Source organism: Aplysia californica, unplaced genomic scaffold (assembly GCF_000002075.1).
Source record: "Aplysia californica isolate F4 #8 unplaced genomic scaffold, AplCal3.0 scaffold00615, whole genome shotgun sequence".
Lineage (NCBI taxonomy): Eukaryota > Metazoa > Mollusca > Gastropoda > Aplysiida > Aplysiidae > Aplysia > Aplysia californica.
The window spans coordinates 299,861-324,609 of record NW_004797885.1 but is presented as its reverse complement, the minus strand read 5'-3'; the positions used below and the strand labels follow the sequence as shown (position 1 = coordinate 324,609).

The 24,749-nt window shown below is 38.5% G+C and overlaps 1 protein-coding gene across 1 annotated transcript in view; it reads right to left on the bottom strand.

Annotated features, from left to right (window-relative positions):
* LOC101862679 (Fanconi anemia group D2 protein) overlaps positions 1–24,636 on the bottom strand; it is a 30,394-nt gene extending 5,758 nt beyond the window's left edge. Inside the window, exons 1-27 of the mRNA XM_005107615.3 lie at positions 24,477–24,636; positions 20,955–21,001; positions 20,080–20,205; positions 19,610–19,680; positions 19,235–19,287; positions 18,723–18,770; positions 17,545–17,605; positions 16,959–17,017; positions 16,119–16,206; positions 15,449–15,573; positions 13,941–14,028; positions 12,933–13,037; positions 12,077–12,147; positions 11,393–11,477; positions 10,624–10,788; positions 9,593–9,727; positions 8,781–8,912; positions 8,140–8,256; positions 7,341–7,390; positions 6,809–6,911; positions 6,077–6,224; positions 5,517–5,691; positions 4,961–5,228; positions 3,227–3,676; positions 2,417–2,746; positions 1,747–1,889; positions 758–885 (exon numbers count right to left, since the gene is read on the bottom strand). Coding sequence (XP_005107672.1) covers positions 758–885; positions 1,747–1,889; positions 2,417–2,746; positions 3,227–3,676; positions 4,961–5,228; positions 5,517–5,691; positions 6,077–6,224; positions 6,809–6,911; positions 7,341–7,390; positions 8,140–8,256; positions 8,781–8,912; positions 9,593–9,727; positions 10,624–10,788; positions 11,393–11,477; positions 12,077–12,147; positions 12,933–13,037; positions 13,941–14,028; positions 15,449–15,573; positions 16,119–16,206; positions 16,959–17,017; positions 17,545–17,605; positions 18,723–18,770; positions 19,235–19,287; positions 19,610–19,680; positions 20,080–20,205; positions 20,955–20,994 — 3,364 coding nt within the window. The 5' untranslated portion in view covers positions 20,995–21,001; positions 24,477–24,636. The remainder of the gene's footprint in view (positions 1–757; positions 886–1,746; positions 1,890–2,416; positions 2,747–3,226; positions 3,677–4,960; positions 5,229–5,516; positions 5,692–6,076; positions 6,225–6,808; positions 6,912–7,340; positions 7,391–8,139; positions 8,257–8,780; positions 8,913–9,592; positions 9,728–10,623; positions 10,789–11,392; positions 11,478–12,076; positions 12,148–12,932; positions 13,038–13,940; positions 14,029–15,448; positions 15,574–16,118; positions 16,207–16,958; positions 17,018–17,544; positions 17,606–18,722; positions 18,771–19,234; positions 19,288–19,609; positions 19,681–20,079; positions 20,206–20,954; positions 21,002–24,476) is intronic.
* Positions 24,637–24,749: the final 113 nt, after the last annotated feature.

Here is a 24,749-nt window from a genome sequence, read left to right as displayed (position 1 = left end):
GCCCGCGAAGTTTCAGTCTGGTTCACGAGTCCACCTAGTAATTAATACTGAAAGTGACCCAGGGTGAGTAAATGACTAATAAAAACAAAACTGTTCATCCTGAAAAGTAAAATTAATATTTTGTAGCCCAGCTGGAAGTAATAAATCTAACATTTTATGTCATGAACAATGCCCTCCTGTGGCAAAGGCTTTTGAGTCAGTTTCAGTCTCACTTTTGAGAGCTTAGGTATTACAACCGATTTTACCCAATTTTCTCCTGCTTTGGCTAGCCAGATGTTCGGATCGCTTAATCCAGTCAACGATTTAGACATGCTTGCCCATGTCTCTTATAAATCTTCACTAAGAAGTCTCCATCGTCATGCAACCGAAAAAAAAAATAATAAAGAAGAAAGATCATAGAGGAGGGAAGGACATTGCATAGGGCTAGGTGTGCACTTATGCCACCCCTTCTAAATGTTGTAGGGTTCAACAAATGGCAGATTTCCTGAGCTCTCGACTCGACATAACTGCTTTTCTGCATCAATTCAAAGGTGATCAGGAGGAACTATAAAAGTCTCTAAAGAGAACATTCTGGGAAAATTTGAGGAAGGTGCTATTTCTTCATCTAAATAACAATAGCATTTGGATCATCATTCTAACCACCACCCCAACTTCTCCAACAAACCCAGTCCATAGGACACGACTGATTGAATACAAGTACACTGATTTGGAATGGACGTCTCCGTTAGAGCTGACCAAAATGGTATTCCTGACTCACTCAGTTTGACGTTCATCTGTTCACTGCCAGCCCTCTCAGCCAGTCCAGCCAGAAGTTTGAGCAGCGTGACCGCAGCCTCCAGGGTCGGGATGGTCTCCACAAAGTTGGACAAGTACTGGAACGTGCAGCTGAGAGAAACATTCACTTTTAGTTTTAGTAGAGGTTTTACGGCGCTCGCAACTGCATAAGGTCATATGAGCGCCAGAAGATTAGGTGTTACAAGAGAGTAACAAACAAACAAAAAAAAGGAGAAATAAGGACGAGAGATGTTTGATAGGAAAGAAGGAGCATAACCATTCGAACTCAATGTTGTATAAACAACAACACGGTGACTTTTGTTTTAGTTTTAGTAAGAGTTTTACTGAACTTGCAACACAATAAGGTCATATAAGTGCAGAAGATTAGAGGTGTTACAAAAGAGTAACAAACACAAAAAAGAAGAAGGAGAGATAAGGGCGATAGATGTTTGATAGGAAAGAAGGAGCAAACCACACCAGAGCACCCGTCAACCACCCATGCTGACTTTTGTGCAGACTACAGACAACAATATAAACAACTATACAGATGGTACTACACATGGATATCACCTGGAGATGAATACAGGAATCAACTGGACTCGAAAAAGGTAGGTTAAATAAAAAGGCCATCTATTGATAACTGTATAACATACAAACTTCCCATATACCAAAAGGCACATAACGGCCTGGCTGATTGCAGTTATTTTACATTTCCATCAACACTTTCAGATTCGAATCTGCCTGTCAGGGCTAAACAAGACTGAGTGGGACACAACATCCCAGTTGAAAGACAAACTGAACAAAATAGATTTCTCTCAGTGGCAATCGACCTCAAGCCCTTTGCATGCAACAGTAAACAGTCTACTCTAACCTATACACCACTGGCGCCAGTCACACGTAACAGGATGTAAAAAAATAGAATTACAAAAAAACAATGAGACTTCTTTCTAGCAAACATATTTCAACACTTACCTCAAACTGTCTTGTTGCGATACAAAAGAGCTCTGGTCCTGTGAGGCTCTCATCCTCCTGAACACAATGAGCAGAGCCTCTTTGAGCAAGGGCTTGTGAGTGTCGCTGGCAAACCCGTTCCAGGAAAACAAGGAGAGCAGACACTGGGGAACACATGGCAAAAGGTCAGTTGACTGCCAAACATGGATGAAATACTGAAATGTCCTTTTTTTTTCTCTTTCTGTAATATATTTAACTATTCGGACTCTGTGGAAACGCACACTCAGGGAATAAAAATTTAAGGATCATATCATCACTGTTGCAAGCAAGCAATCTGCTTAAGCTATCATCACTGTTGCAAGCAAGCAATCTGCTTAAGCCCAAAATTTGAGAATTTTCCATTTTTACACCCTGCCAAAGCTCTGTCAAAGATGCAGCTATCAACATCACTAAAATGCAGTTTAACGCTATAGTCAGGGCTGACAACTTTCTTCCTTTCACGATTCCTGATGCGTACAACAAAACAAAAACCAATTTTTTGTCTTTGGTGTAAAAAGTACCCAAATGAATTTAAGTGCAATGATTGCAACACTGGCGATATTTTGTCTAAAACATCTGGGATCAAAAATCCACATTTCCGGATTTATCCAGAAAATTGGCACCTCTGATATTAGGAAAGATCTCCACAAACCTGCAGAGTGAGATGATAGCACGCCGAGACAGCCAGAGCTTCGGGGGTGAACCGCCCCGGACCATCCTCAACCCCGTCATTCTCAGCCACCAGAGTCTGGAAGAAGGTGCAAGCCTCCTCCAAATGGTCAAGCAGACAGGGAAGGAGCTTGACCGCTCGTTCGGCCACCTCCGCTGGGCTGTACGTGTCCAGGGAGCTGAAGCCCACTGTCTTGTTGCTCTTGGTCTTCAGAAAGCTCCGCCGCTTGGTTGCCGTGGCGACAAGGGCGTGACTCAGCTTGAGAGAGAGGTCCTCCAGGAGAAACTGAAGCTCCGGCAGACCAATCTGGAGCTGTCAATATTCATATATATTTTATATATTATATATATATATATATATATATATATAATATCTTACTACATGCTACTATTGATGAGGTGTAGATTACCCAAAGAAGACAATAAAGAGGAAAGATGCCAACGCCTAACTTATAAATGTGCCAATAGCATCCCAATAATGTATGGGTGGCACCCAGGCCTGAATACCTAAAAATGTTAAATCTATGTCATATTGACATTGATTTTATATCTATAGTGTTTACCCTTTTAAAACAAATGGATTTTAAGTGTTTGAATTTATGTCTCAAGCCGGTTATCTTGCTTGCAAAAGGTACACATTTTGTTTTTAAAGTACAATTCATATTTTATACATCAAATTAACAAAAATGAATAAAGATTCAGTATGCGCTAAATATAATCAGAGGAGAGAAAAAATCTTAATTGTAACAATAGGGGTGAAAAGCATATTTAAACAAATTACAAAGCTTAGTACCTGTTCCGTGGCTTTTGTATTCATCTCAGAGTCCAGTGCGGCTCTCGTCACCAGTCCTGCTTTGAGAATGGTGAACACGCTAATGTCCAGCTCCCTGAAGTATTGGCGGTACACGGACATGTTCATGGTTTGGTCTTCTTTATCCGAGGAATCCTCCTCTGATCCCTTTTGCAAAGCCTGTGACCCTTGGGTGTTGGTTTTGTCCAGCTGACTGGCACCAGAAACCTCCAAGTTCTCTTTTCCTTTTTTGCCTTTCCCGCCTCCTTTCTTTCCTTTCTTTTTCTCCGCACCACCAGCAGAAGGCTTGGCACTGCTGGTTGAGGCATCCGTCTTACTAAAGCTGTTCTCTAGGTCAAATGAGGCCGGTGGGGGCTGGAAGCTCGGGTGTTGGAGAAGACATTTCTCCAGGATAGTTGTGAGTTCACAGACATGTTTCAGTCTCATCATCACCTGAACACAAATACAGGACAAAAACAATTTTAGTGACATTCAGAGTATGGGTTTATGAACATTCTGATGTCGATTTAACATTTATTAATATTTATTAACAAAAATATTACAACACAATGCCTATCTGCCAGCACTTCCTCCACAGGCAGATCCATTGTACAAGATCCATATTAAACAATCAAATCTCATCAAATGAACCAAACAACATGAACAATTCGATACTAGCACTTGGCAAGAACGAATACTAAACATCCGGTATTGGATGCGTAAACTGTAATCGACATCAGATGACTACAAATACTCTAAATGTAAAAGCTGGAGCACATTGTCAGGTAATTTTAGAGAAATCAAATCTTTTAATCCATTCAAAATTCAGCTCAAAAGTAATTTCTGGGGTTTTTTTTAGATTTAAGAGATGTATCTAGAGTTTTAGTCAGAACACAGTGTACTATGTGTTGCTATTTGTTTGGTAAAGTGCTCAGAGCCTGTGCTCTTTAAATAGGGTTGAATGCAATGCAAATGTCATTTATTACAATTATCATTATTATTAGTTTGGAGAAGTAAAATGCTTGTCTCTTGTGCTAATTACCAGGCTAGATTCCTAGTCACCAAAACCATGGGTGGCAATATTGTAGCTTTCTTTTTATTTTCTCAACACACTGCTGATCCTTGAGAAGGTGAGATGAAGTCCCTAGCTTTCTCAGAATAAGATTTACTATATATGTGTCACGACACGATGGAATCAGGCGCTCGTCAGTTTTCTGGGCTTGCGGAGTTATTGGTAGCATCTGAAAGCCTTGCTTTCAATGAAAAAAATACCCATCTATCTTGAACAGAAGTGGGGGTATTTGCCATTGAAGGAGGTTTCAGAGGTAAAATTAGCGAGGAAATGGCTGTTAAAGTTTGGTAACTTCTATAGCGCGAGAATCCTTGAAAACTGAAAATTTGCTTATTTAATCAATGTTTTTCAGTAGAATTGACAAGAAAATGTGTTTTTGTACGAGCATACAATCTGATGAGTCAAAAAACAAAAATTCGACAAAAATAGTGAAACTGGAAGAAAAATGCCTGTTTCTCCGATTTTATTATTTTGACGAGCCCCTGATCTCACCACGATGCCTCACAAACGAGGCCAAAAGAAAATCATAACTAACCAGTATTGTCTCCCAGGACACCATCTATGTAGTCCAAACTCTAATCAAATTCTACACAAGGACCAAAACAACCTACTTTGATAACAGAACAACAACAAAATTTGTTTGTTTTTTTAAAAGAGAGACCTACTTTTCCCTTAACCTCTGCACTGCTCATGGAAGCGAAACTGTTGATGATTTCTCTGAACCAGTTGATGCACAAGAAGACGCTGGCACAGACAATGTCTTTCTCTTTCCTGCTCATGGTGGCCATTTTCTCACTGACAGTCTTCTCCACCATGTACACCGGGCAGCCGAGCAGGGCATCTATCGCTTCGAGGTCACCCTTTGACTGTTTTTTGGTACACACCGCGACCAGATGGAACAGTGGACACAGGCATAAAGCACTCACATCCGCTCTGAAACAGACGAGATCAGAGCAGAAAATTTACACTTTGCACATCCTCTTCAGGTAAAAATTGTCATCGTACTTCCACAAGCTCCCGAAAAATAAGTATGAACACATAGCACCACAACAGTGCAATAACATAACAACACAAACACAAACATTTATATACACTCAACATCCAACTGGTTTGGCTCACAAAGAGACAGGTCTTCAATTCCACACCAATGTCAAGAAAAAATAATTTCTTCAAACACTAATTCATAGCAGTCAGAATGTAACAAGGCAAAGAAGAACTCACTCCAAGTGGCGTCGGGCTGTTCTGTCGTAAAGGTTCTGAGCCAGATCTACCAGATTGATGACGATGGTGCTTTCGCTCTTGTTCAGGTCATATGTACTCTCTATGGTAACGGGGCAGGCTTCCTTCAACTCTGTATCGTCCCCATCCACATCCATGACATAGTTCTCCTCAAACGCTGAAACCCAAAGATATACAAAATTTTTAAAAATAACTAACACAGTACAAGATAGTGCTGCAGCAAGTGTCACCCCAGAAACAAATTTTGCAACTTCAAAGAGAAAAAAAGGGAAAAGGAAAAACAGAACTGAGCTCTGTCTGTAACGGTTGACAAAACTTGACACAACAAACTCACAAAAAGTTCATCAACTACTGATAATCATGCAACACAAAATAAGAGAAATCTGACAGCCCCTTCCAAGTAACTAGGTACACAAATTATTTGATTGTGAATATGATTAGTCTAAGGTGAAGGCTGAACTCAGCTTAAGTTTAAAGATATTTTGTCTTTGAGGTTAACATTTCTTTGCCATAATTCCAAATTTCAGTCCCCCAGCGCAAACCTTCAACCATGTTTCCCGCGACCCAGTTCTCCACGTTACTGTAAAGATTTTCCGTGTCAATCGTGGTTGCCAGACTGTCCAGGAACAGAGCGGTCATCTCGGGATCCCGGCGGCCAGACTTGTGTACCAGCTCCAGTAGCTCAATCACCTGTACAGAGACACGATTCTTTGCATTCCTTTATATATGGGGGATATATATGGAGTGACGGTGAACCAAAACAAAACGAGCTTGACAAAGTGCTGAAGGTCCAAAACAAATGCAGGCAATGGTACACTTAATCACCATCGTTAAGAGCCACATCAGCGACAGACATCAACAATCATGGTTCTCTATTCATTCCTATGCTTAAAGATCTAAAAAAAAAAAAACCAACTACATTATCTTGATCCTTCCACATCATCCATCTCTTTGGGCTCTCCAAGTGGGTTGCTCTCAGTCCACCCCTGCCTCATTTGCCTTCGATTTTACCAGTGAGAGCTTGATGTTCAAGGCTTCTAGGTCTCTTCAAGAGTCCCAGAAAGTGGATTTTATCACTGAGTGGCCCACATGGGCTTCTGCAAGTACAACCCCATTTGATTTCTTGTCTTTCCAAGATATTCTCAGCAGTCGTCTGAGAAAACACATTTCTGTTGCTTCTATTTTAACATTAGCCTGTATTATTTTTTTTATGTTTTGAAGTTCAGAAACAGAAAGAAAATGTCCAACTGTCCATGAGAATGACCAAATCTGACCTGTTTGTATGAATCAGCCGGGAGCTCTTCCTCCGAGTCGCTTGTGTCAGATGCCAGGGCGTGCACCACGGAGATAGCGCCCGTCACGCCCATCCTCTTGTACCTGGTCACAGGAAACACAGGTCCAGGTAAGAAATAGTGAATTTCATTTCCCCTCAAAAACGAAAGAGATAAAATCTGAAAATCATGCCAGAAGTAAATGTAAATCATTAACATCTAACATCTATAACATTGTACAAGCCAGAACATGCCAAAGTGGCAGGAACGGGAAACAGTGACAAGAAGAAAAAAAATCAAGAACAAAAACATGAATACATTGCAGCAAAAGAGAACAGAAAGACCACTTTTCTTATCCCTATCAAAAGATTTTTTTCACGGAGACATACATGCTATGACAATAAAAATTACTAAATAATTTCATATAATAATACATCAATATCTACTGAAAGTGAACTACACAAAGGAAAAAAATGGATTTGTTACTGTTTGTCTTACCTAAGTAGATCATAAGAAATTATTAGGCCAAGCTTACCTGGAGTTGGTGCTTGTCAGTTGCTTTCGAATGATAATGTGCAGATCGTCCTGACAACAAAAGTAAGTTATAATGGAGAGTTACGAACATACTTATTTTCTGTTGTTACATTACATGCAAAACAAAATTAATGTCAAAGACAAAAAGTACAGCAAAAATGCCCACAAAAGGAACAGAAAGACTTAAGAGTATTCCAGTAAACTTCTGAATAACTAGACACAATCTTAGTTGAGTGCTCTCTCTCTAAGTAATCAATAGCACCTAAACAAATCCCAATGTTTACAATAAGCTATGCATTACGGACAAAATGCTGTCAGCGTATGGTTAATAGATTTAAAAACGAAATACCATCTGTAGGGCAAAATTTGGCCAATTAAATATCTATCCAAGTAAAACTACATCACACATCTACTCCGATCACCACACCTGGCAGTAACTTCACAAACCCAAACCCACATGTGTACAAACTTATTCTGTGGGTAAGTAAGTAATTGTACTCAAATACTAGGCCATCAGAGCTTTTGCTTTCAGTTCGGTTAGTTTAGTTTGAGAAAACAGAAGCACATCAACACACAATAACAGTAAGGAAAAGGCAAGACTGACAGGTTGACACAACTGAGGGAGAGAAAAGAAGTAGGACCTACCAGTGGCACACTTGAATCACTCAGGGTCGCTTAATCAATATACAGAGACAAAGGTTTAACCAAAAAAATACATGTTAACAAAATAATCATTATAATAATAAAAAGTCTTTTCAAAGACAAGACAGCGTCCCAAATAATCCCACTGAGTGACGTACCTGTAAGTAACTGCCGTCAGCAGCTTTGTTCTGATAGGCCAGCTGTGCCAGGAGCAGATACAGCTTGCGGATCTGACCAACGGTCAAGTTGTTGTGGTCAAGGTAGTCCAAGACGCCCTGTAGGGTTAGCAATTTACAATGAGAAGTTGCTGATCTCAAAATAAGAAATTGGCCCTTGCTGAGAACAACAATAATAGCAAGTATCCCTGCAGTATAGACAAACAGACACCCCTTCTTCTCACCCCCCCCCCCCCCCCCAAACTCCCCCATGTCTTCTCAACCCCACTTCCACTACCAGGTAGTTTTTATTTTTTCTCCTCCTTTTACTTTTGGCACACCCATTCACTCTTTACTGCAAAACGTGGATGAATTTCACACCTACAAAACACAAATGTAACATTAGATAAACATTACTATTGTTAGGCATTATTGTTGATTTTTTGTATTGTCATTGATGTAAATCCAGCAATCCTCCAGCTCATGCCCTTCGGCTACCAACTTCAACTTCTGTATCAACAACATTGCAGCAACAATCAAAAGACAACTCGAATCCAACTTATAATTTTGGAAACGATTTGAAATCTGTGAGACTTAAGAGGAAGAAACAGGAGTTTTTAATAATCAGTCGTTCGGTCACTCACCTTGACAAACACAGCATACCGGGCCATGACCTGGGGCTGTTTCTTCACCAGATCTGCCAGAATGTCCAATGCCGCTTCAATCTCCCCGGTAAAGCCGCTGCCAATGTGTGTGACCAGAGATCCAACAATTTCCTAGAAGGACAGACGAACATTAGCAAAAACAAAACCCCCTTTGTTTGAGGAAAGAGAAGCATATATCGACACAATAAACGGCTATCTAGAGCAGCGAGGAAATAAAACAAACAGAAAGGGAAAGAAAAGAAGTAGGACATACCATTGGTACCCTCCAAATATCCATCAAACAAAACTTAAGAAGTATTACAAGTAAACCAGAATGATGAATGAGTTGCTTCCGCCCAAAACAAAGACATGACAATGGGCATTGAGCAAAATCTAACATCAGCAAGTCACTCTATCTTATACCCCATGCCTTTATTTTCTTAAAACCGTACTTTGCTACTCTCACAAGGTTCCCACTCATCAAAGTGAAAAAATTTCCTGGCAGTTTCATGGATTTTGTACCCATTTTCAATGTTATTTTTTAAAAACAATAACAGAGAGAGGAAGGATTTATGAAGAGAAATACTTAGGTTGAACTAAATCATACTGACCAATCAATCAGCGATATGATCATAAAAAGGCCTCAGCCCTAAAGAGAATTTCCAGTGGGAGATTATTTTTAATCACCAAATTTAAATTCCCATTTTTCTCTTCTTTTTTTTTCCATATTTCATTTACTTTCAAGGTGTTTTCTTGACAGGGGAAATTGAAGATGAAATTCCTGGAATTTTCTTGTCATATGTCACCCCTACCTGTTGACAGTATGCATCAAACGTGGTGAAAGCCAACGAGTAGACGGAGCTGCCACAGTAACCAATGACTATCTCGGGTGAGCGAAGCAAAGCCTGGGCCAGGCACTGGAGAGAGGGAAAGTACTCCCTCACCACCTGGGAATAGAACAAAAGACATACAAACGTAAATATAAGTGCGAAAAAATCCAACGACCATTGAATCTTAATCTTAACTTTTGGCTTGACCTAGCACTTTGGCTGACAAATACATGCTCTTTTTTCCCACATAAAGCCAAAAGCCTTTGCTTTCCCTCTCTGCAGACATTTGAAAAAAAAAAGCATTACACACTAGACCAGAGACAATATGGTAATCAGAATATAATATTACCTTCCCCATGCCTTCGCTTTGAAGGTAAAAGCTATCGGAGGTTTCATACATACACTAAACCAACCACAGAAAGCTAATGGGAATAACGTCATCTGCTATTCCTTTACTTAGAAAGTCAAAGGCACGACACAAGTACTTGATTTCCTTAACTATGCTCACATGAAAACAAACAAGAGAAACTTGAAGAACCCACACCTCTAGCTAAAATTATGTCTACCCCAGTTATAACATGCAACCCTAGTCTACAAAGGGGGTTCACAAAAAGTCAAGCACATCTTCTTAGTAATGTTGTAAACTTCTTAGATCCCCCTTCACCAGAAAGAAAGTGGGCTGCTTCACAGTCATCCGTCAGGGCAAACAGGGATCATCATCATCTGGTGCCTTGCCGACTGGCGTGGGCGATCATGGACCTTTGGATCTAGTCTTCAGTCAGATTCTTTGTGAGGAATAGCTTTGTCATATTCACAGACTGTGAAAAGGCTTTTGCTTTTTTCAGATATGAAGATATGACTATTTTCATCTTTCTTTTCCAACAGCCTTTGTGTTACATAATATGATTTTACTTGAGAATTATTGAATGTATGGATTTTTATGACGTGCTATTGCCACATCAATTTCCCAACTGGAGTAAATACAAGAGGTGCATATTTTTTTCTGCCATCACCTGGGAGTAAGAGGAAAAGGCCTTGGTGAGCAGAAAGTCTGTGAAAAGTCCGGCCCTGATTCTGTTCCTGACCAAGCTCTCCACGGCCTTCTTGTGGTTCATCCAGTGCAGAATCAACAAGACAAACACGTCCAGCACTTTGGAGTCCTTAGCAGCACCAATGACCTGTGGCAATGAGATACAAGTCCACTTTAGAGCAAGTTCTAAAAAATGAAAATAATAATAATAATAATCATCATCATCATAACAACAATGATAATACTAATAATACTAATACTAATAACAACAATGAAAATAATTATGATGATGACGATAATCATGGTGAAAATGCTCCCTCCATCAAGCTTAGAAGTTTTAAAAAAATTAATTTACAGATTACTTCGATCAATGCTTCAAGCTTAATTTGCTTTGAGCACTAGTTTTTTCATTCAACTCTCAGAGTCCTTGAATCAATCCTTCAAGAGAAATGGACAACTGTGCAGAATGTTTTGTATAACAATAACTGAATCTGTAGTAATCGTCTTGTAAACAGTTTTACTTCCCCAATGTTACCTGTTCGTAGACACACCTACGAGACAACTCATCGAACAGCAATCGTTGTACAACAACTATAAATTATAAATCACATAGTCCCAGTCACAAACAATTGCGACATAAAAATAGGAAAACAGAGGAGAAAACGACACCCCAGCACCCAACAACCTCCCACAAGCAAACGTTTAAGTTCCTTGAAGCCCACAGCATAAAGACAGATGAAGCGCCCCCCTACCTTGATCCAGGCCTCTGCTACAAATCTCTGGAACTGCATCCGGCCTTTCAAGGCATCCACAGTGAGTTTAATGTTTGTTCTCACTCTGAGGAAGAAATACATTAGAGTCAGCATGTTTTATGTTCCCTACACAATTGCTGTACACCAAAAAAAAACGGATGAGACGCAGAGCCAATCTTCCATTGCAAGCTTCTACATCAAATAATTTTTCAAACAATACAGCACTATAGATCTAGGTCAGACACAGAAATTATAATTCAGTTTGAGCTGACATTCGATGTTTCTGACACAATGCTAGGCTATTATGATCCATTCAAAATGATATTTTCTCAAATTTATGAAACCGCTGAAATTTTAAGAAAGAACTTAATAGATGGGCAAGGAATCATTGTAAATAAAGGAAGTACATGTTCAATAACATAAGAATTTTAAAGAAAACGACTAACTCAAATAATTACTTGGGTACCAAATGTTCTTCCTGACATTTTAAGCAATGTCCATATTAAAAAATAAGCCAGGAACTATTGACAATTCATTCATCAGACACAAACAACATAAAAAAGTCAAATTTCCATTTCTTTTTTTACAAAACAAAACAGCACAAAGAATAAAAGAAAAAACTTTGATGAAAAAGCACTTCAAGCTGGCAGTCAACCAGCACTGACAATTGCTACAAGACTTCACCTCTCCAACTCCTCCGCAGGCAGCTTAGACGATGAGGTGAAATCAACTTTTGACCGGATCTCTGTGACAACCTAGAAAACAAAGTTAAAATGGAAATCAGAACACAAAAAGGACACTCAACTAAAAGATCATGACCTCAACAAAGACCTCAGCTTCAGCTTTAGAACTTGGAAACAGATGGAAGAAGATTACAGTCAATAGAAATTGGATGCCAAAGCCAGTCTCAAGGAAAAAGATGTAGCAGCAAAGGCACACGTGCAACACCTTCTGAGACACAAAATATTGCAATAGAGAATAGAAGATTACAATTATTGCAATCTACATTTTCTAATACTCATTGGCCTAACTGGCCACACACACCATCATCACAGGACACAAGCTGTAGACCAATAGCACACAAACACTACTGTTTGATGTAACGATAATAGAAATGTGTCTTTCACCCTTTTACTATTACCGTTCAAACCACTCAACTTACTTTAAAGATGGATAACATCAGAAAATGTAAAGACAGCAAGAACAGGATATTCATAAAAATATTCCAAATAATGAAAAGTAAAACTTTAAACTTCACTAGCTTTACCTTATTTAAAATGTCATGAAATTCATGCAGTATTTTAAACTATACACTCTCCAACTATATAAAGGACAGAATAAATAATATTGAGCACTTATTTTACTTTCAGATAAAAGTTTTAAAATCTATTACTGTAAGGGAAGACATCGCACTTTTGTACTTTCTACATACAGTCACTTTCTGCACTTTTGATATTTGGGAACACTACAGAAAACTTTGAGTTTCATCATGGAAAAAAAATAAACTTCAATTGCTTACGTAGATCTATGAGTCACTTACTTCTTGTGCATCGTTCGCAGTAATGGACTCTAGGAGGAAGTTGACAACAATCGGTAGATCACAGATGCTGAAAGATTTGAGCATGTCTAGGACAGAGTTACGGATCTGAGGAGGCATCGAGATCAAACATGAAAGAAAAAGGATATCTATGATACAAAAATGTACAACTCAATATAGGTTAGAACTCAGTCATTACAACGACAATTCCTAAACTTTAATCGAACAAAATAACTTAATTATCGTAAAGACCAGAATTTACATACACATCATCTGTCATAAAAACGTAACCACTTTTTTAAAAAAGAAAGAAAAATCCCTTTCAAATCTTTGACAAAACAAACATAAGAAGTCTTAAAGAAGGACAAGCAATGTATTGTCTATGTCAAATAGGGATCAGAATCAACTGAAGTCACTTTACTTTTAGAATGACATTGATTCAAACTGTCAAAGCCTTGAAAGTTAGAATACTGCTCATCTCATCGCAGAGAAACATATAATACAAGAATCATTGAATCCAGCGCAAGACATTTATATGTGAGGTAGCGTGGTGAAATCAGGCGCACGTCAAAATAATCAAAGTAAAGAAACTGGCATTTTTCAGTAGGTTTGTGAATTTTATCAAAATTTTTGTTCTTTGGCTAACACCCTTCATGCCCATTGAAGGACACATTTCTGAGAGGATTTTACTGGAAAACGCTGATTAAAGGCACAAAAATGTAAATTTTCCGTTTCCACTGACTCTCAAGCCAAGGAAATAAGTAATCTATGGCGGCCATTTTCTCACCAATTTTACCTCTGAAACCAGGTGACCCCCACCTCCTCCTTTCGCAAATATCTCGACTTGTATCCAAGATAAAAAGATACTCTTTTTTATTAAAAGCAAGGAAAACGGACTGGCTTTAAGATGATACCAATAACTCCATATGCCCCCAAATTGACGGGCGCCTGATTCCACTGCGTTGTGACATATATATGAAAACTTTGTCTTAAGGAGAAACGAGTCCTAACCTCTGTGACCAGATCCTGGGGAATGCTGAGATAGGTGAGAGCATCGATCACAGGGCAGGTCAGCTCTTTGTTACTCATCAGCTCATCCCTGGAGAGGAAGACAAAAATGGGTAAAAGTAAACGTCATCATTATCATTGCCTTTCTCACCCTGGATCAGGACATAGGCCACGAACAAACACTTTCCACCTTTCCCTATCCTGGGCTAGTCGCTGGATGTCACTCCATGTCTTCCCACTTTCCTGTACATCCATTTCCGTGATTCTTCTCCACGTTCCACGTGGTCTTCCCCTTGATCTTTTACCCTGTGGGTTCCAATCTAACACTTTCCTTGTTATGCAGCTGCTTGACTTCCTGAAAGTGTGTCCAATCCATCGCCAACGTCTTCTTCCCACTTCATCTCTGACTGGGCTCTATCTCGTTCTTCTTAATTAATACTTCCTCGTTGGTGATACTGTCTGTCTGTCCATTTGATCCTCAGTAGCGTCCTCAGACACTTTAAAGTAAACTTGGGCCCCCCATTTGGAACTGACTTGAACAAGAGAGCGCAGATTCAGGCATCACCGTGGGGTTGGTGCTGTGTCTTACAGGAACAGGAAACATCTTGGTCTGATCGCCAATGCATGCAAAGACATGGGGGGAGCGATGTTTTAATGTCTGTGTGTACATGCATTCACTGAGTATGCGTTAAATGCATGAAATCATGTTGAGTGTGAGTGTGGGAATGTGCAATTATGGTGAATCAAGAACCAGAATGAGGGGGTGTATGTGTTTACGTATGTGTGTATGTGTGTGTGAGTGCTTGTATATGTGTGTGTGGTGTGGTGTGTGTGGTGTGGTGTGTGTGTGGTGCGGTGTGGTGTGTGTGGTGTGGTGTGTGTGGTGTGGTGTGGTGTGTGTGCATGTGTGTGTGTTCCATGCAATAACTTTGAGTACAAAGAGCAAAGTAAAAAAAAATACACTTGCGCAGACTTTTACCTGCAATAGCACACAAAATTCAAGGTCTATGGCCTACCATTGTATATTATATCTTGTGATTAGTTAATTATGGTACTGCCAAATAATCATGAATCACATCTCTCTACAAGGATGAAAAAAAAATGTCCTCTTTTCTTTAACATTCTATCGATACCCATATAATATTTCTTGTGAAACTCAAAAGAGCTACGAGATATGAGTTGTCACAAACCCCACCAAAAGGAGACTTAATTTCTCTATATAACAGAGAAACACTGATAAGCTACAAACTCTCTAGCTTGCACATTTCTTTTGTACCTATTATTTTCTCTCTAGCTTTCTTCAGTGCTGACAGGTCAACTGTGCTTCTAGACTAAGACAAAAATTGCTATTTTAAACTCCTTAAATTGAAACTTTACTTTGTAACTGTGTATTTGTTCCTAGTGAAGTATTAGCCTCATTTAAAAATGATAAAGGGAAGGGTACTAATCTATTTGTTCCTAATATAGCATTGAACTCATTTTTAAAAAAAAAGAAAGCAAAGGCTACTCACCTGAGTTTTTTTGCCACCTCCCCATGCTCCGAGTCTTCGACAATGTCTGGCAGACAGGCAATGATTTCCTTCTGTACGTCCAGGCAGGAGCTACCCAAAATCTCCATCAGTTTTTTGGTCAGTTCCTGGACATGGTGGAATGTGATGGATGACAATCAAATGACACAGAATGAAAAGAATGACATTAAAAAAATTGAGCGAGAAAGAGAGAAGGGGGGGGGGGGGGGGAGACAGAGAGAGAGAGAGAGAGAGAGATAGAGAGAGAGAGGGGGGAGGGCCGGAGGGGGAAAGAGGGAGGTGAAAAAAAAAAAAAAAAAAAGGGAGGGGGGGGGGGGGAGGGAGAGAGAGAGAGAGAGAGAGAGAGAGAGAGAGAGAGAGAGAGAGAGAGAGAGAGAGAGAGAGAGAGAGAGAGAGAGAGAGAGAGAGAGAGAGTGAGAGAACCGAAAGGCAAGCAAGAAAGGAAGAGTTAAGGAGAGACAGACAGATAAAAAGAAAGGAATTCCTTTTTCCTAACAAATTCAAATAGCCAGAATAACCAACAAAAATACTTAAGCCACTATTTAAAAATATTTACATGCACTAAAAAGTCAAGAGCAAAAGTATGCCATGCATTTTCTGACAATCGCTACACAAAGACCTTCACACAAATCAGATTTTTTCACACACCCACCTTTCCATCTACAATTCTGTCCAGAAAACGAAACTGGCTTAAAACCAATCTTGGGACGTAGACCTTCTGACCAAGGTGGAAAATGAAGCTGAAATGAAAGGGAATTTAAACAGACCATTATCATCAGTTTACCAAATCAAACTTTTCGTGTTCATACAGATGACAGCATTTGTGATGCATCAGGTTATCTTTTATGTTTTGGTCATCGCAAACATGGATAATTAGGCCAATTCTTACCCCAAAATGCTGGTAGAAGAGAATACCAAAAAACACCTGTGACGCATTCCTGCAGCACCATCTTGTCTTTTCACAGACAAAACATAAATTCACTTTCTCTGATATTAATTTTCCTTCCACTGAGACCCTCGACAATAATGTTGCATTTGAAGTTTAAGTAAGAAACAGGTTAAAGTCATAAAAATGAAAATGAAATATCAAAGAAATATGTTTTAACTTACACCAATAAGGGATGTGACCAAAAATATTGTGTGAATGTAGGCTTCTCATTGATGACGAAGTGTCTCCATAAAATGTAGGGAACAAAATCCAAACTTATTGGTCCTTTTCGTACTTGTCAAAAATGTGTAAAACTGCAGTGGTTTAACAAAACATTTTATTTCTCAAATAATGAATGTCGCAGACATCCCTATGCTTTGTGGTTGGATGAGAACATAAAACACTTTTTGTCAGGAAGTATAACAGAACAACACAAACCCAGAAAAAGAAGTAGAAGGAGCAGACCACGTGACATTTTTTTTCGAGTTCACAGAATTCCACAACCTTAACCATACAACCATAGGACACAAAGCGCTAGACCATCACAACCACACAACAACTTACTCCTCCTCTTCACCGACAAACTCTTGCAGCTTCTCCAGTAGCAGGGTCATCAGTGGTGACTGTTTAAGAGTGAAAAAAAAAAAAAAATCTCTAGTCAGCAAATCAAAAGACAGATTCTGATACAAAAATAAACATAAATTTATATACAACCCCCCCCCCCCCCCCCCTTCTTCTTGTAGCAATTTCCAAGACGCCCAAAATAACGGGGCGCGGGGGAGAGGGTTGTGTTGTAATTTGTATAAAGTAAAAGAAAAAACAATTGAAAATATTACACATTATTCAGGAAAAAAAATATAGTTCAATAAAATAAAGGACTGTAATACAAAATTCCCTCCATTTTTCAAAGTCCCCTCTTTCTCACTAGTACAACAAGGTACAGAGACAACTCAAACCATATGAAACAATGAAAACTGATACTTAAGGTTTATGGAGACTCTCGGTCACTACACAGGTGTGAAAATTACACCTTTCTCTTAGATATTTTTTTTTTTTTAAGTCTCTATTTAAAAAAGTAAAGATGCAAACATTTGTATTTGAAAACTATCCACAAGAGTTTCCACTAAGAAATCAAGAAAACAAGACACACCTGTATGACATCAACTCCCAGGAAAAGCCTCAGAACAGAATCAGCCACAGTGCCTGAAGTACTGCTCACAAAGAAATGGAAGGTATTTTTTAAAATCCCACCAAATATTACTTTTAAAAAATTAACCATTACTTATGACATATATTAACTTATAAACTAGAAAATTTGTTCAATTATGATTTGCTCAAAACTAACATTGAAACTCATAAAACAAAAAACTTTTTTTTTTAAATAGTAGAGGGTTTTACGGCGCTCGCAACTGCATAAGGTCATATGAGCGCCAAGGGGTGGGTGTCAACAGAGAAGTCTTTACAGGGAATAAGACTTAGACTGCTCACCCCTCTAGCTTCAACATCACAAGGTCCTCTTCGACTGTCAAGGCACCCCGGAAATAGCAGGTCACAAGAGAGTGACAAACATACAAAAGAGGTAGAGGAAAATGACAATAGTAAGGATCAGGAAAGAAAAAGCAGCAGTTCCCTGTTGTAGATCAGGCACAGTTATGAGCGTGATATGAGTCAGCCCATTTACAATTCTACTATGCTTGAACGAGAAATGTCCCCCCCTTTGGGAATGGCCTAAAGACACTACAGTCAGTGGCACCGCTCTGGGGGGTACAAAAAACTTAAAAACCAAAACAAAATTCAATTTTATTCCTAATGAATGCTGATATGAAATGTTGATTTTGATTTGTCTCATTCTTGGAGAAAATCATGCAACTGACAACATTGTGAATAAGCATCTTAAAGGTAAGACATATTTGCTGCCTATTTGTACATTGTTTCATGCATGTTGACTCCCCCTCCAGCATGTGAGAAATTCACTGAGTAATAAACATGTCACCTTTCAAAATGGGCTGCTTTGGAGTCAGAGCCTACCCCTGTATTATATGCAAGGTCATGTCATGTAATGGGCGAGTATATATACAGTACCTTTTACTATTGAGCCTTAATGGGGGGTTTTCCAGATAGAATGGGGATCGCTGAAACTCATTGCAAACCGTAAGAGATGTTTTAAAAAACAGCAACAGTATTCTAGAATTGTCATTAAAAGTATGAGTAGAAAGATTAAAAGAGGCAAAATATTCATTCTCAACTATTATTTGTCTGTGGTTATAGCGTAAATGGCATATCTAAGAAAATTAGAATAAAAGTTTATGACATCCTCTCAAAATTTACCTTTCTGAATCATCAGATACTGTGCAAGGCTGGAGGCTCTTGTGAAATCTGAATAATAAAACATGAAAGTTACATAACGAATAACAAATCAACAAGTCAAAATTTAAGCTAATGCTTATAAGTAAAGGATAGCTTGTAATCAGTTCTTTTGGGGCATTCTGAAGCTTGGCCCTTTGATTCTGGAAAAAGTATGTTTTTTTACTTCAAGACAGTAAACTACATCTTCTGACAACAGGCTTGTTGTACTCGCAATAATTGTGACTGCATGTTACAGGAACTCATCAGAAAGTATGCTCTGATCGTATTGCTTGCAGGCTCAATAATTATAATCATACAGTTGTTCAACTAGTCCTTTGCATCGCCTTGCTTTTCATCAGCTAAATTACGAAATGTCTAACTGGATGATTATAGGGCAGTGTAAGGAGGAATAATCCTCCTGAAATTATTAACAGTTGCAATGACTTTCAAACTTCAATTCTTTCCCGTTTTGAATTCAAATTTTGGTGAGTTACCTTTGCTGATCATCAATGTATTCACCAAATTCTTCCAAAAATGTTTCCACGTCCTGTGAACGAAAACAAAAACAAAATGTTAGCACAATAGTTAAATTATAGTACATCTTGATCTTAAAGGTATTTGAGAGCTGACAGAACAGTATATATATATATATATATTATGTCACAAACATGCCAAGAGATAAAGCTGAGCAATTGTTGACAACACTGAAAAAGAAGCTAAAGGATAAATTAGTCTTATGCATCAAACATGTTGGCTCCTACAGACTATTGTCAACTCAAAAACACATGCATCGTGAAAGAAAAAATAAAAACACAAAAATTATTATTAACAGGATTCATAAACTAAAGCAACAAAAAACTTTTGCTTACCTCCAACAGATCACCACTGTGATTCTTCAGCAACAGCCCTAATTGTTTTTGAAAGACTGCTTTTGACACATCTGAAATGTTCACAATATTTAATTTACGTTTGTACATTTAGATAATAAAACACACAGATTAACTATTCTTGAAGAGCACAGCAAACCCACAAACTTGAAAAATTATTAACTTAAACAAGAAGCATGAGTTTAAATATAATACTCAGAGTAAAAGTTGGAGATTTTTCAAATTCATGAGAACTCACCAATTACACCTAGAAAGTAAGACCAAGTGTGATCTTTGTAACAGGTCAAGTAAACTATTGCAAAAACATCATGGCTGTGATACCTTTGAAACAAAAACAAAGACACTGTCTTGTAACAATCTTTTTCATCTACATATATTTTTTATTAAAGCTAAAGAAACTATAAAAAGTTAAAAGTGATTGTTCTTTGAAAAGTTTATTTCCACCCCCTTACCTAAAACACTGGGTTGCTTTCCATTTTTCAAAGTAAGTCCAGCCTTTTTCGTCAATTCACACAAAAGATTGTCTTTCCTGTAGGAATCATCTTTGGCCTTGGACTTCTTAGCAATGTTGCTCAGATCTGCAATGCATTTTAAAAAATCAAAGCCAGAAATGTAAGGCATGAAAGAATCAAATTTATTTCTTATAGAGCAACTGGATGCACAAAACAAAAGAAAACTAAAAACTTTTTATAATAGTTAACTTAGAGATTTGCTTGAGGAGCATGAACATATAATGCTTAAGGATCTGCCGACTCTCATTATTTAAAAAATACAAAGATATAAAACATAATGTACATAGCACTAATTCACTCTGACAGTCAGTGTAAGTGATGCCCTATCCTTTTACTTCAACCCTGGGCGCTGTGGTCTCAGTATCTGAGGCCATTATTGTACCAGTACTCCATCATCTTCTTCCCTGGTGCACAATCCGCAAGCAATAGCGAAAAAAATGTAATCCTCTTAAATCAAACATGATATTATAATTTTCATATTCAAGGACAACATTTGATGAAAACAATTAATCAGAAGGTTACTGTACTAAGTATTGCAGGATCAGATTTTTCATTTGCACTGGAATGTGATAGAAGGCCCTAATGTACTTACGGGGGTCAAATTTGATGAAACAAAGCAGTGGTCAATTTGAATGTGTACAAAGGCCAGAGCCAGCCCTCAAATGTACCAAACCATAGCCTACCAAATAGGGATTTGACGAAACTTTCTGCAATGGGCACTGGGTATAGAAAACAGGATTCAGGAAAGAAAGTGAAATGCTGTATAAAAACATGCTTACAGTTTCAGGACTAACAGCAAAAAATGCTGACTATACCTGAAGGCACTAAAGACTGTCGTCTCTTTCTTGATGCCATCTCAAACCTGGAACAAAAAAAAAGAATAGATAAACCAGATCAAGTTCTATGCCTATTTCAAATTGCATAGTAGACCTACTGATCAAAACCATATAGGCCTGTAATTCTATTCTATAACAAACAATTATTTGGCAATGACAATTTACAGCAAATGACAATTATAAGAGTTGCTTGATATCTAAAAAAATATGTATACAAAATTACCTCATTAGACTAACAACACTTAAATTTTAGGATAAATATATATATGCTAACTTGGCTTTTACTACAACTATAGAGAAAGTAAGAGAGAGTTTCAACAAGACCAATTAGAGTTGGCAGGGGTGTAGCTAAGACTAATTAGAAGCAACTAGTATTAAACTACCTATTCCTGCAATAACAGTAAAGTAATCCTACCTTGCTAGACTTTGGGCTTTGTTTATATCTAAATCTAAAGATACAAAATTACAATGTCCAAATGCACTTCTGCTACCCCCCCCCCCCCCCCAACACTTTTGCTCTGTGTCACTTCCACCCTCTTTTGCCAGAATGACATGACATCTTCATCTATTATAATAGCAGAGCATGTTACTTTCGCATCCCCTAATTAAATAAACTTCCTTCTACTTTTAGTCCTCCGAATCTGTTTAAAATATATTGATCAAGTTAAAAATAGTCAAGATGATATTATCCTTTAGGCCTACTACTAAGTATAGAACTTGACATCTGAAGACAATTTTTCAAGTGGCAGCGCACGGCATTAAAATTACAATTTGGGATCCGACTCTTGATTGACTTTCTAAATCAAGATTGTTAGTCAAATCCCTCTGCCTCTACAAACAGAATGTAATGTTTGTCATGGTCTGACCGTTACGTAAAAACAAGAGGGCACACCCCAACGAATAGGCTACATGGTGATGCTTGAATTGATGATTTAGAATAAAGACTGCTGGCGCTGCTTCTCCAAAACTGTATGCCTCCTTCATAACAATTTTGGAAAAATTTATAAGGGAAGTCATTTCATCGTACATAACTGTTGTGTGGCGAGATGACCGTGTGACTCGACTGCGTGTGAGTAGACCTAGACTAGGTCTAGTGTGACGAAATGACATTAGTCTGAAGATGACCAAACTATGGAGAACATGGAAGGACTTCCGTAACAAGCGAGCACCCCAACAAATACAATAAAGAAGAGACCTAGATCTATCCTTAACCCTCCCCTACCTTACCCCTATCCTACCCCAACCCCTTCCCCACATCCTGACCCAAACCCTTTAACTAACCCTCTATTCTCTGTTTCATCATGGTCGCTCGTTACGGAACATATATATAATTCGAAGTGACTATTTCTCCGAACGTTCGGGAAAATAAACTTGAACTCTATTTCACCGAACGGTTTCCGTCATCTTTCATTCTGCGAGGACTGGGAAGAAGCATTTTTTGCATCAAATTTAATTTCTAGAGCTAGAGATTTTTAAATTCTGCATCTGATGGTGTAAAAATTTTTGTCATAAGTTAATCCGTTGTTGCGTAATTGAGAGTTCGTCGTTTTCCCGTACACTGGCGAGCTCCGAGCCAAAGCTCAGTGTAAGGGAGAACGACGAATGGTCGATCAGTCAAGGATCACTGCTCGTTCGGCGTTGTCCCCTGGTCTCTGCCGTAGTGGTAATTCGGCATGGGCGACGAATGACAACTGGTCACTGTTGCGTCAGTTCAAACATGCTACACCTTTTTAGCAAACAAACACGACACCACCACCCCCTCCCCCGGAGTACCGTCAATGGTTTATAAGAATGTATCTCTTATTGTGTCTTTCTGTCTGTCTTTACGTATTAGGCCTATGCTGATGGTGTGAATTGACATGAGCAGGCAGGAGAGAGGGGAAAACGGATGGGATCAGGGGGAAATGGGTGGGGATGGGACAGTCAAAAAAGTATTTAGGGAGAAATTTATTAGCACTGCATATTAGTGTCCGCCAGATGTTCACAGACCAACGTCATGTTAGTTTGCTGTCCAGTCATTTCACATCCCAAATCCCAACAATGGTTATAGTGCCGCAATTTGTTAGCACGTGTCACTGGTCGACATCATTATAGAATTACCAAGCAATTAATGACACTGCGTTATGAGAGTAAATTTCTTTGTCCAACTTAAAAAATGGAGGTATTGTGGCGACACTTAGTCTTGCTTTACAATTTTTTATAACTTGATGGACATAACGACCGAGTATAATAATGTCTTGCAGATTCAAACTGTACTTGTCGATCTCTACTTTGTGGTAGGCCTATGTTTTCCGATCCGGTCAACTGAATTCTTTATTAAACATCGTTGCATTACCTCTCCCAAAAGCGTTTGAGATACAGTCTTGTCAGATTGTTACATTTCTTACGTGAAAGTTTACCTTTGCAATGATCTGATTGTATTTATTGACATTGTAACATTGTTGATCCCTTTGGTCGTGCAGGGAAAAATTTGCAATTAGACAGCGAAAATAAAAGTAAAACTCGCTTCTGAAGAGAATACATTAAAGAGATATTTTGGAAACCAAACTTTGGCTCCGAATGAGACAGTTTTAAATCAAGCGGTTGCAAATGTGTGCACATCTGATTTGTACACTGGCTGTGTAGTATTTAATCAAGCAGGGAAGGGAAACGAAGGACGTTTACCGAGTTACAGTTGGGATATAACAAAAACCTAACTTACGTCGTGTATAATAACTGGTTTGTTATTATACGTCTTATTTTTATTTGTAGTTACCAGTACACAGTCATTACTGTCAATGGTGCGTCATAACTGACCATCGTCTTCGCCCATAAACGTTCTCGAGTGTAAGGGAGAACGACGAACCGTACCATTCTTCGTTTTTGCTTACATCCCAAGGCTCACCAGCGGGTGCGCAGTGTAAGGGAGAACGACGAATGTCGAATAACTTTGCTACTTTTTAACCTAAACCATTCAAACTTTAGAAACTGCTTTATGAACATCTAAATCAGATATCTGGTGAATAACAGCTTAAAAGAGTGAAAAATAGAAGAGTTATAAAGTGAAAACTGTTTTTGCTTCTCCTGAAAAATTTGCCTCGCTACCTACGCAGGACCATTCGTCGTTTTCCCTTACGACGGCAGATCTGGAGTCTAGATCTTAAAAATGCCAGTAGAATCTAGTTAGTAGTACAAAATTTACGCGAATTCTAGGCCTAAGTGACAGTGCAGATTTAATTATTGTTCAGGAAATTCCATGCAGTGTAATACTAATACTGGCTGATGCTGACTGATGGTATCTAGATCTAGTCAATCTAGATCTATATCTAGATCTAGAATCTAATCTAGATCTAGACTAGATCTAGATCTAGATCTAGATCTAGATATTTAAAATTTAAATCTAGACTAGATCTCTAGATATAGATATCTAGAATCTAGATCTAGATCTAGATATATATATAGATTCTAGATCTTGATTAGATTCTAGCACAAGATATTTTCTAGACGTCACACGTCACGTACCGGCCAGTTTTTTCAGAACTAAAGATATCTTATGAGAGAAAACAATAAAATTTCTGCGCTTCAAAACACGTCAATAGAACAAACAGTTGGGCTGTCGCCACTGTCTGCTGACTTCGCTGAAAAATAAGATTTCCTGGTAATAAGACTAATAAGGCCTTTGACTTTGGTGTTGTTTACAGCGGAAGTTTGATGCGAACTTCCCGCGCTCTCTTCGTAATCTCGCTCAACAACTCAAGATGCAATAGACCTCTCATTATAATTTCGCTTTTTTAT